This window comes from Aythya ferina (genome assembly GCF_964211825.1).
Source record: "Aythya ferina genome assembly, chromosome: 13".
NCBI classification, from domain to species: domain Eukaryota; kingdom Metazoa; phylum Chordata; class Aves; order Anseriformes; family Anatidae; genus Aythya; species Aythya ferina.
The window spans coordinates 15,508,401-15,520,163 of NC_140311.1; the positions used below are offsets into that span (position 1 = coordinate 15,508,401).

General features: G+C 47.5%; 2 protein-coding genes across 11 annotated transcripts; one reads left to right on the forward strand and one right to left on the reverse strand.

The window, feature by feature from the left end:
- Positions 1-915: 915 nt before the first annotated feature.
- Positions 916-4,718, forward strand: LOC311444109 (centrin-1-like). 10 transcript variants are annotated; one of them, XM_084534984.1, is made up of 4 exons: positions 916-1,946; positions 2,562-2,750; positions 4,059-4,196; positions 4,431-4,718. In XM_084534984.1, the coding sequence occupies exons 2-4, from the start codon at positions 2,568-2,570 to the stop codon at positions 4,515-4,517; spliced, it is 408 nt and encodes a 135-aa protein (XP_084391110.1). In that variant the 5' UTR covers positions 916-1,946; positions 2,562-2,567; the 3' UTR covers positions 4,518-4,718. The 10 variants fall into 10 exon arrangements, with proteins under 10 accessions (XP_084391110.1, XP_084391112.1, XP_084391113.1 ...); XM_084534986.1 differs by having other exon boundaries at positions 2,562-2,690; XM_084534987.1 differs by having other exon boundaries at positions 2,562-2,672.
- Positions 4,719-6,550: 1,832 nt separating this feature from the next.
- On the reverse strand, positions 6,551-10,784 carry LOC311444112 (glutamine amidotransferase-like class 1 domain-containing protein 3, mitochondrial). Its single transcript, XM_084534993.1, has 4 exons — positions 10,524-10,784; positions 8,656-8,827; positions 7,806-8,007; positions 6,551-7,197 (listed from the first exon to the last, which is right to left on the reverse strand). Exons 1-4 carry the CDS (start codon positions 10,629-10,631, stop codon positions 7,005-7,007), a joined length of 675 nt encoding a protein of 224 aa, XP_084391119.1. The 5' UTR covers positions 10,632-10,784; the 3' UTR covers positions 6,551-7,004.
- Between the last annotated feature and the right edge of the window lie 979 nt (positions 10,785-11,763).

The following is an 11,763-nucleotide window of genomic DNA, read 5'->3' on the forward strand; positions in this document are numbered from 1 at the left end:
ATTTTCCAGTCCTTTACCCAATTTACCTCAATCTCTCAGTGACCTTCTGTTGCTGCTGCAACAATTTATGGTTTTGTTAAATCCTGAAAGCAGAAACCTGCCTCCTCATCTGAAACTCATTTCTTGTACCTAACAGCTGCAGTGCAATATAGAGCTCATTGCTGAGGGTTGGGCTCTAACACTTCTCCTCCAAAAAAGCAGATGTGGGAGGCACTGGAACAGGCTGCCCAGGGAAGTGGTGGAGTCACCATCCCTGGAAGTCTTCAAAAGACGTTTAGATGTAGAGCTTAGGGATATGGTTTAGTGGAGGGCTGTTAGCGTTAGGTTGGAGGTTGGACTCGATGACCTTGAGGTCTCTTCCAACCTAGGAAATTCTGTGTGATTCTGTGTGTGATTTTCTGTCACCATTTGCGCTTGCCTTGCCCCAAAGCTTCAGCTCTCAGGCAGGATAGGGGCAGTGGTGTTTTGAAGGCCTCACTACACCTGAATTTTATGCGCAGGACAGTAATGGGGATGGGTTTGGGTGTTTGTGGGAGTAAACCTGGGGAACAAACAGGGCTTTAAATAAAACAAATCTCGAGAACCAAGCAGTGCCTGTTCTCAAGAAGCACGGTTGCCACGGTGCTGGGTGGGGGCCACCCTCAGAAGCCCCTCAGGGGTCTTGGGGTCCCTCCATGGCGCCCGGGGAGGCAGCAGCAGGGAGCGGGGCTGCCCCCCGCACCTCGTTCCCCCTCAGTGACCAGCAGCGGCTGCAGCTGCGGGAGGCCTTTGACTTGTTTGACGCGGACGGCTCGGGGCAGATGGATGTCGGGGACCTGAAGGCAAGGGGCTGGGGGAGACAGGGCGCGGGCAGGGCTGGCTGGCAGCTCCTCGCCACGGTGCCACTGCCCCGAGCCTTATAACCCGTATCACAAAGGGAAAATAATGATTGCTGTGCTCATACTGTGCCTGCAGCGGGAGTTCATAGCAGGCTGCAGAGCCTGTCAGCTGCTGACTGAACTCAGTCCAAAGCAGTGAGGGTTTGTGTGTGCCTGACCTTGTCTTTTCTTCCCCACCAAGTCAGGAAGGAACATCAATTTGCCATGGGACACACAAGTAAAGCTCTCTTGACAGCCCAACACCCCCTGCCCTCTAACAAGGGACACCAAACTTCTTGTGTAGCTGAAGGGCGTTGGGTGTGCTGCTCTCGGAGATGTGTTTGCAGCCTGAGCAACCCTGATCCGCAGCTCGGGTCCCCTCTGGCCGAGAGGAATGACATGCTCGCTTTGTGACTGAGCTTGCACTTGGAACCTGAATTACAGTAGTCAAATAGAAATGACAGGCGGTAAACAGAAATGTTGCAAACAGGGCTAATCATTTACAAGCTCCACCTGTTGTGGAGCTGTTACAGAGCAATTAGTGTTTGCCACCTATTGCTTTTGGACCGCTTACTGTGCTCTCAGACCTTGCTGCTGGAGCTCGGGCTTGTCACGCAGCCAGCAGTGAAGTAAGCGTTGTGCCAACATTTTAGCCAGGTATTCTTAGGAGGGACTGAAGCCTTCCTTCTCCTTGGCCCTCGCCTGCAGCTCTTCCCTGCTAATTTTCCACAACCCTGTAGTTCTGACATTAGACAGCTACAGAACACCCTTCCCTAGGGACACAACAGTGGATGAATGGCTCGCTCTGTGCTCTGTACGCCCCTCTCCTGCTCTGCCCCTCACATACCTTGCGCACAGCTCCTTCCCTCTCACGTGGAGAAGGGAGTTGCCCCAGCTCGTGTCTGCGCAGAGGTGCTGAGAGCTGGGTTAGTTAGCACAGGTCCTGCCCACTTCTTTTTGTTGCTTCTTTGTTTCTGCCCTATGCACAGTTGTCAGAGCAAACTGTGGAAGCGGAGAGGGAATTCCATGGGAAAAGTGTTCCAGGTGAAAATAACCATAATACAAAAAAATATATATATTCATATGTAAGTAAGTATATATTAATTTCCTGGCACTGTTGGGGTGGAGGGGAATGCAGGGCTTAGTGGCAGGGGAGCAAAAATGGGCTGATGGAAGTGGTGGAGGGTGTGCATGCAGCAAGCAGGAATTGCTACCAGAGACTGTGCCTCGAAAAGTCACAACCTGAATCTGGAAGAGTTGAGATAACCTTCACATTCCAAGCAGGGTTATTTTCAGTAGGCTGATTTGAGCAACTCCTTTATCTGCTTGGCTTGATAAACACATGTTTGGGTTAATAAATTGCAATATAAGGGCAAAAGAGAGTATCTGGAACTGGTCTGGGGGGGGGGGTTGAAATTTCTTAATTGGGTAAGTTATTAAGGATAGCCTCATGAACATGTGTAGCCTGTTGCCATGGGCCCGGGTTCACTGCAAAGTCAGAAGACCTGGGGGAGCTCTACTCTGATGTCTGCACAGTGACGAGCTGTCTGTACGGTTATCTGTGCATATGATTTCCAACGTGGCAAAAAGTTCTGTTTTGTTTTGTTTTCCCCTCAATTTGCATGTTGCTTGTTTCAGACATCTTTCCCTCTTTGTTTCTGTTTGATTTGCACACAGACATGGGCCTGTTTTCTCTTTTGGCAGATAACCATGAGGGCCCTGGGCTGCGAACTGAGGAAAGAGGAGATGAGGAAAATTATCTCTCAAGTTGATGAGGAAGGGTCAGGGAAGATAAACTTTGAGTCATTTCTGCAGGTGATGGCTCAGAAAATGGTGTGTGAGCCCAGCTGGTCGCAAAGACTGAAATTCCTCTTGCCTAACTTTACACTGCAGGTACTCGCAGTAGATTGGGTAACTCTGGCTCCCTGCAGGGGAGCATCAGGAGTCTCAGCCGAACTCTTTTAGGTACCTGCCCCGGGGTGAGTTGTCTTTACCCCTCCTGCCTTTTTCTGCCAACTGTAGAGGGCGCAGATCGGCCACTTCAGGTAGAGATTTCAGCACACGGCTCCTCCCCAGCCTTGAGTGCTGGGACACGCACAGCACCAGGGGTTTTCCCTGCAGAACCGAAGGGCCCAGAAACCTCCAGGAAGGAGTCCTGCTGTTAGTGTTCAAACCACAGCAGAGACGAGCGCAACGTGAATTGGTGCAGCCCCCATTTTCCCTTCCTTAAACCTCTGCACGTGGGATTTCCATCTGCATTTATAGTCACACAGTTCTTGATCTTCTTAAAATCAAGACAGCGGGGAGCAAATGCCGCACCTTGGATGAACATGAAAATTTTGCCATCTGTAGAGAAATCATTCCCCTGTGCCCATTGGTGTTGTCAGCACCTCCTGCTTATGGAGTGTCCTCAGAGCTGCTGTTCGATACCAGCCTTTTGCTTCACATCCCCTAAACTGCATCACCCACCTGGGATACCTGTGGCTCAGACCCTTGGTATCCTCTAATGCCTGTCTGCATGTTGAGGCTGTTCTCCAAGAGCACCAGCGTGCCTGGTTCTGCCTCTCTCATCCTTGTGTTTTCATTGCAAGGCTTTGGGGGCTGCCTGGAGCGCAGCAGGCGTTGCCATTCCTGTGTCCATGCTATCATAGTTGCCAGGGTGTGTATGCTTGGGCTAAGAGCTAAGTGAAGATCCACATTTTCCCCCTAGTAATGCTTTGGAGTTCGGTCAAAGCCCACACCTAACTGCAGGCTTCTGTGTGTAGTGCCTGTGTGTGAGGTGACTAAGGGCAGTCAGAGCCAGCGTAGGCATGGCTTGCTTTTTAAATAAAATCTAGCTGTAGTCATTGGGTCATTCTTGGCAGCTCTTTCCTCTTCCAGTAGCACTGCTAATCCCTCTCTTCCTGACAAAGCTTTGTCGGGATATTCCAGGCCAAATCTCCATGCTGTTCTGACAAATTTTCTTGGAACTTTTCCTTTAATACACAATAACACCAGCAGAAAAAAAAAATATATATATATAAAAAAAAAAATCAAAGGTGAAGCAACAGTGATAAATAACCCTCTTCTATGACCCTTTTTTTCCCCAAAATGCTGTCTTGGATTTGATTCTAAATGTTTGCTGTGTAAAGTGTCTGATTGGGGATTGTAGAGCAGTAAGATGTCATGCTTGCATGATGACATTTTCATTTCCTTGCTAAGGCAGAGCCATATTCAAAAAAGGAGATCCTGAAAGGTTTCAAGCTGTTTGACTGTGATGGCACTGGCAAGATCTCCTTTGAGAAACTCAAGCTGGTGGCTACTGAGGTTGGAGAAGACATCACAGATGAGGAGCTGCAGGTTTGTGAATTAAAGACATATTCCTTTTACCTGGGGAGGGAGGGGAATGTCTTACTGGTTGGGGAACTGTGCCGTGTTGCTTTGCAAGGGGCACAAAGTCTGTCTTGCATTACATTAACATGAAGACCTGAGACCTTCAGTGGTAACATCAGTGGCAAATACCAGGCTCTAGTGGCCTCTCCACCCTCTCAGATCCCACCTAATCTGGTCTCCCAAATCTTTGCTATCCCACAGGAGATGATCGATGAAGCAGATGTGGATGGAGATGGGGAAGTGGATCAACAGGAGTTCCTGCGGATTCTGACGCTGAATGATCTGTAGCTGTGATTTTTTTTTTTCTCCCATTCAGTTGTAAGCGACTGGTTGCAATGTGACTCTTCTCCAACTTCATTATTTTTAGTTTGTCGCTTTTTTTGGGTGTGAAAACCTACCAAGATATTGTTAATGTTTCATCTTTGGTGTTGATTTTGCTCCATTACTGCAAGCAGTTTTCCACATGCCAATAAACAGTGTTGCTACTAACTGTGTGTCTGTGTGGCTTGGTTCTGAAGGTTGAGCTTAATTCACATTCTGCAGCTAGCCCCTGGAGTTCTGTCTGTTGTAATTGCATCCTATAGCTTTTCAGCCTATCTGATAAGTTGGTCAAAACACTCTTAACCTCCGAAAATCCTTCATAACTCTCAGATGTTACCACTTACAGAAGCAACTTCTCTGCCTTTCCTGATCTCCTGCGTTGTGTAAAAGACAAGATTTGAGGTCTTGGGAGCGGTTACTTTCTGTAAGGTAATAAATATCTTAGGCTTTGGGTTTCCCTTCAGAAACAGCAGTAGAGAAGAAGACTGTGCAGCTACGTAGATGTAAGATGTAATGAGGTCAGGTCTCCCATGGATTTGTTCTTCCTTCCTAATGATTTAGGAATGCAGATTTAGACCGAACGTTCTTCTGCGGTTGGGATACTCAGCACGGTCCTCTCTGGGGGATTGCTGAAGGACCGAGAGAACTGTGGACTTCTCATGCCAAGCAAACATTCCCTCTTCCTCCTGGCAGCTACTGTCCCGAAACTGGCTGGTCCTTTATATCTTTGAAGAATTTTATACCTTTATTAAGTGTTGTGGAAGGTGAGCAGCAGCTTTAAAATGATTGGCAGGAGTAGCAATGGGGAAAAAATAACACAGAAAAGAGTGATTGGATAAGCTCTCTGTTTTAAGGAAGAGGGGTAAAACTGTCCTATCATGCTACTCTAGGCTTTTCTGTCCCTGCCAAAAGCACCTGAGTCCTTCTTTACTATTCCACTGCACCATATGGGCTAATTCCTTCCACTCTGGTCACAGGTGGAGTCTTGAAGGATCTTCCCATTTTGTTGAGAGTGCAAAATGCCAGTGTTTTGGAAAGGATATAAAAAGCCTGAAGAGTTTGCTTAGAAGAGCCTCAGAAAATAATTGTTGGCTTAGAAAAAATGTCTTACACTGAGAGAATTTAACAGCTCAGTCTGTAATGATTATATAATGCTTCACGTAGGATAAGAGCCTATGTAAGAAGAACATATCAGCTACCACTAAAAAGCTTTTGAATCTAATGGAGACAAACCTGCATTTTCCTGAAAGTAAGCTCTTCAACTGTGAGAGAAACAAGCCATGGTTTATCTTAAATAACATTGATTAACTGTGGGAATGAGCTATGAAATAGTACAGCAGTATCCTTAAGTCAAAACTGAGCCTTCTCAGCAGGTTTGCTTCGGTAAAATGTGAGTTACTGTGCTCTTTACAGCTCCTGCAGAGCAGTCAGATTACGCAGACAAATGGTTCCTTCTGGCCCTAAAAATCCGTGCCTGGCTTGCTATCTGAACAGCTCAGTGGGATGCTCAGCTATTCTTAGTGACTTCTGTTTGCCAGACTTCGCAATCACCCAACCAGTTTACAGCCTGCCATTCTAGTTTGAGCTAGACTGGTATCTTGTCTGTCCCTGTTGGGATGCAGAATTGTTGCTTCCACATTGTTTCTAAGAATTTTTCTAGAGAATGGGAGAGACTGGAAACTGCAGCCCTAGGTCTCACCCTCAACTCTTTCTGGCTAGGCTGCTTCCAAAATACTCCACGCTGCCATAACGGGTCTTGGGTTAATACAAGAGCTTAACCACTTCTTGCTAAACCTTCATGCTAATGTTGGTTTACTTCTGTTTTCACCAACCACTGTCATTCATGCCCAAGTCTGAGTTCTGACAAATCCTAAGAAAGCAAGTGGAGTTTGTTACTAGTGGCTTCTTTCCATACCATTTTCCCCATTCACTGGCCAACCAGAACCACTAAGAGCAGTTCCTCATAGGAGGGCAAAAATAAAAGCAGAATTCAATGCATGTAAAATACATCTGTTTTATTCGGTACCAGAGTCACGTTCTTTTTGCCACTAATTCATCCATTCTGTGAGGTGGCCATGTGTAGGGAGAGATGGGTTTATAACAAATCTGGGAAGCAGACCAATTCCTGCTCATGGTGATACATCGGGACAGCCATGGCATGGCTGAAATGACCGGGCAACTGCTCAGAACCAGTGACAGTGGCTGCGTGTGAGCCCACTGCATGTGACACTCCAGTTACTGCCAGCTCGTGATCAACGCAGTAAGTGGCGTGTCCTTGGCAAAGCATGCCAGTGCTTACATTGCTCCAGTTCTCCCTCCTCAGGGGCTACCAGTGGGCCATGGGGGGAAGAACTCCGAGCAGCAGTTTGCCTCTTGACATGTGGGTATGAAAGGGGAAGTGCAAGGCCTAGCGCCTGCTCTCCAGAGGAGCTGGATTCTGTGGCTTTGTGGCATTCAGGCAAGTCTGACCACTTCTTTCACCATTTTTCCGATACCATCGTAGATTTCGTGAATGGGGGCATTGCACATGAAGGCACTGGTGGTCACCAGCTTGTTCTTCGCGTCCACGTGAATTTCAGTGACATGTTTGTTCACATGCTTGCAGCCAAGTTCCTTCATGGTCTCAGCAGTCTTTGCATAAGGCCATCTAGAAGAAGAAAAGAAAAGAAACCCTGTGCAGAGGAGCTGTCATCGCAGAGAGAGATCTGAAAGAGGCCTGGAGTGAAAAGCCTGGTTGTGCCTTGCAGCAACAGCTGCTAGGCTGTTACAGAGATAAGATGGTCCCTTCAAAAAGCCTGACTGATAAGTTGTAAATCTTTTCCCATCAGAAGAATTTCTCTAGGACTGTAGAAGCCAGAAAGCGTCCAGATTACAGCGAGTTAAAAATCTGAAGTGAAGCCAACATAAAGCCTTGATGTTCCACTATAGCTGTTCTGCTGCTTAAACGCACCCTCTAGACTTTTCCTTTTGGTTTGGTTTCTTCACCAGCTTCCTAGCCTAGTGGTTTCATCATAGTTTCTTCCCTGCTGTTGGAAGAATTTGGTCACAGCTTTCATGGATGGGTAAGGACAGATGAATGGGTAAGGACAGATCATATCCCTACCTCTCATAACACTACCATGTGTTCAGCAGCCATCTCGTTCCTGCCTAGGATCTGCTGAACTTCTAGTCTGTGGTCCTATGTATACTGGGGAGAGACTGCCTTGCTGTGATCTCCGTGGTGTGATTATACATCAGCACCACACAGTTACTTACTTCTCACACTCTGTGTCGTGACCCACAGTCAGCTCGCAGCCGGGGAAGATTTTGGCTGCCAGCACTGGGGAGATGCAGCACAGGCCGATGGGCTTTTTGGCAGCATGGAATGCCTTCAGGACATCCTCCACCTCTTGGGATACTGTGCAGTTCTTGCCTTGGGTGGCCCAAGTACTCAGATTTTTAGCCACTCCAAAGCCACCTGAGAAAAAGGAAACAGAAAGGTTAGTACTCCAGGGCAGGATTTTTGTTGGATATGCTTTGTAAGAATGCTAAAATGGATTTGTTGGATGGAAATATTTGCCCAATGTTGACAGAAGAAAGCTAAACCATTGTGAGCCACTGAAGATTCTCGTTTCCTGACTGCCATGAGAGAAGACTCCAAAGCACCACCTCTGCTTCTAAACAGAACCGAACTGGAGAGGTATCAGTGCTGTTTCACCCTGTCATGGTGGGGCACGCTGACAGGCTTTCACTTGTCTTTTAGTCCTCACTCCAGGCTTCATCAATTCCCACTGAAATCATTTGGTCATACTTTCACCGAAGAATCTTTCAAAAAAGATCAGGCTTTTCCCTTTTGAGTCACCCCCCTCTGTGTCCCAGCTTCTGCTTCTCTTCCCCAGAGGGCAGTGTGTCGATGAGGGAGGGGACAGCTTGTTTCTGATGGATGTACATGTAAACACAGATGGAAGATGGCCATTCTGCCGGTCCCATCTCTCAGCTTATCTTCTTGCCAGTGCTCTGCCCAGTTCCTGTCCAGCCCATGTCTCCCATGCCATTCAAGGCTCATGAATATTTAAGCTGCTCCCAAGACCCCAGGCATGCAGACCCCACGTGCTGTCCTTCCTACCTGGTATTATTAGGGCATCCAGCCCCTTCACGTCCAGCTTAGCCAGGTCCTTGATGTTGCCTCTGGCTATTCTGGCACTTTCAACTAACACATTGCGCTTCTCCTGAGTTGGCTGTCCTCTCACATGGTCCACCACATGCATCTGGTCAACGTTAGGAGCATAAACCTCTACCTGAGAAGGGAAGGGAAGGTCTGTTATCCTTCAGGCATGCATCCTAAGCATGTTAAAGACCACAGGTAGCAAACTAAAATGCTTGTGTTTCTTGGTTAGGAAAGAACTTTGCTGGAGATTTCAGTGGCCTTCAGGCTCACTTCTATCTGATAGTGGCAATAGGAAGGTATTGTTATAAAGAGGAAAAAAAAAAAAAAAAAAAAAAAAAAAAAAAAAAAAAAAAGCTGTTTTCTAGCTTCTGCACAAACATTTACCCCCACCTTAAAGGAAGGAGGGTATTTGGCAGAGGCTATAGCCCACACTGCTTATTTTGGGGGGGGGCTGAAGTGGTGGAAAGGGAGCAGCCACCCCTTTCCTTCCTAGGAAAACAAGTCATTGCAAGAGCCACGTGTGAATCCCATTTCTTAATTTTCCACCTTCATCCCAAGCAATCACCTTTTGCTGCAGCAGCCCGAGTGCTGCCCACACACAGCCGGTCATCCCGTACGGGTGCTGAGCACCCAGCACCCTGCAAGCTGCTGTCAACCCACCACCCTCAGACAGGACTTTGAGTTTCTTCTCCCCGCCCGCTGGCTTCCCACAGGCAGAGTATTTCCCTCTCAAGAAAGCGTCTCGCCTTCCTTCTGAATTATTTCAAGCTCACGCGCAGAAAGGAAGAGCGGAAGATGGCAAACAGGCAGGTGATGGATTTGGTGGCTGTACACAAAATTTGTTTCCTCAGGCAAGCAGAAGCGAAAATTAAAAGGGTGTGGGGGAAATGATGCCCGAGTTTCCTCCACTAGAGGTCCCTGCCAATCAAGGGATGAGTGCAGGGCAGTGCTCTGAGTGTGCCAGCCGAGGGGAAGGCAGGGGGAGAGCCACGGCAGCTCCGGACAGAGGGAAAAGAAGAAAAACTACAGAGAGTGGAGAAAAGTTTTGGACAAGTCTCAGCTTTAGTCCACGAAGTGAATACGCACTTTGAAGGCTTTGGAATTGGGTGGGAAGGCTCTGCAGCACGTGGAAATCACCACTGCACCTTCATATTCGGCAGAGCAGCTTGATTTCCAGGAGAAGGGCTCTGACCCAGATCTGTGGGCAGCTCGGAGGCGAGGTTAGCATTACCCGGGGCTTCTCTCCCTACTCTTTGACTCTAAGAGTTATTGTTGTCACTGATTGCATTATTAGAGCTGGTGCTTGAAGATCACATTTTTTCCCTTTCTCCGATCTAACTCACAAGAACTCTATTTTCTGCGTTCATCTTATTTTCCGTTTTAATCCTCAGTGCTCCAAAAGGATGAATTTCAAGCAACCAGAGTCAATAGTAGCCTTTGAAACAGAAATACCAGAGAAGAGAAAGAGGAAATGCAAGCCAAAAATAGATTCATTTCAGAAAGTTTGTTTCAGAGGTTGTGTAGCTGGCAGAATGGTTGAGCTCTGTGCTCAGCACTCGGGCAATCCTCTCACACAGCAAATCTGGGAGAGCAGAGCAGAGAGCGGGGCATTGTCCCTGCTTGCTGTGGCAGCCCTGACACCGTGCTGCTTGCTTTGACTCCAGTCATTGACTCTTTGCAATTACCCCAGCAGCAACGGGGAGCTCGTGGTTTGTCGGGCAAGACGCAAAGCTCCTTACAGCAGAGTGCTTTGTGCGAGGGGAGGGCGAATAAAAAGCAGAGCAAGGGCAAAAGGATGGGGCAGGAGCCTGCCAGGTGCCTCTTACCTGTGCCCCCTCCCTGCTGAGGTGCACCAGCACAGCAGAAGACTCATGGATCTCACTCCCGTCGTACACCCCACAGCCAGCAAGCACGACAGCCACTTTCTTCCCCATGGTCACAGGCAGAGCAGGAGGAGTCCCCAGAGAGTCCCAATTTGCTGTGCATCTCTGTGCCCTGCCTGGAGCCTTTTATAGCATGATCCCTCCCCCAGGAGCAGGTGGGGCCAGGAGGGTTGGGCTGAATTTCTTACTGGCAAGGAGGTTTTATTTCCAGTGCCACGGGCAGGGCATGTAAATATTATTTGTTTCCTCAATTGACTGCTCCCTTGCAGACCTCCTTCCCAGCACGTTGTCTCCAAACCATCCCCAGCCGACGCGACCTGTACAACAGAGCAGCTGTGTTTTTCCTTCTCGGCTGTCGATTTTCCATTCTGTTTCAGACTAAAGCAGCAAATTTTTGTGCATAAGATGGCATCACAGGGAGCCAGCCCACAGCAAGTATTTGAGCCAGTGCAGTTCCTCTCTGTGCTCCATTTTTAAACCCTACATTGTACCAGCAGCCTCTGTATTTTAACAGCAAGATTTCATTTTCTGACTTTAAATGCCCTCAGCCTCCCACCCCATCTCTGAAAAGCTGAAGCTTTGTGGCCAGTTTGTTTCCTGGCCTTCAGGTCCTCAGTTAAAAATGAATAATGTGATTTTTCATTGACAACACCATCTCTCTAAGAACGTGACAACATCATTTACCAGGAGAATGGTTGCAAGAGCTGGCAGACCCCTGACCTCGATAGGGATATCTGCCTGCAAGATTCACAGCATGCGATGGGGAAGTTCCCTTGCTCATGTGGAAACCCATCTTCCCTTGTCCTTGATATGCTTATACCTGAGAAGATTATGAACCATTTTCTTTCAGCTTTGCACTGTTGCAATAAACATAGCCTCTTAAGGCTATCTTGCCATTCTTTAGAGAACAACAGAATTGAAGCAACTTGGGGGAAGAAAGTTTTTCAGGGATAATTTATAAAAAAAATTCTCAGGTCTGTCATATTTGGAAGAGATGTGAAATATAGCCTGTGTATAATGAAATAGTGTTTTGGCAAGTTCCTTAGTCATAGCAGGCATGAGGAAGGTACTCTTTTCTGATATATGTGACTTCATTTATTGCATGCATCTCCTAAAACTGATTAAAAAGCTGATTAAAAAATCAGGCACTACATACTCACAGCTGCTGACTATACAAACAGGA

Coding starts and splice junctions, on each gene's coding strand:
- LOC311444112 (XM_084534993.1), bottom strand. CDS start 10,631: ATGGGGAAGAAAGTGGCTGTCGTGCTTGCTGGCTGTGGGGTGTACGAC. Junction 8,828..10,523: donor TCAGCAGGGAGGGGGCACAG/GTAAGAGGCACC, acceptor TTCCCTTCTCAG/GTAGAGGTTTATGCTCCTAA. Junction 7,198..7,805: donor CACGACACAGAGTGTGAGAA/GTAAGTAACTGT, acceptor TTCTTCTTCTAG/ATGGCCTTATGCAAAGACTG.
- LOC311444109 (XM_084534979.1), top strand. CDS start 1,653: ATGGCTCGCTCTGTGCTCTGTACGCCCCTCTCCTGCTCTGCCCCTCAC. Junction 2,751..4,058: donor TGCCTAACTTTACACTGCAG/GTACTCGCAGTA, acceptor TTCCTTGCTAAG/GCAGAGCCATATTCAAAAAA. Junction 4,197..4,430: donor TCACAGATGAGGAGCTGCAG/GTTTGTGAATTA, acceptor GCTATCCCACAG/GAGATGATCGATGAAGCAGA.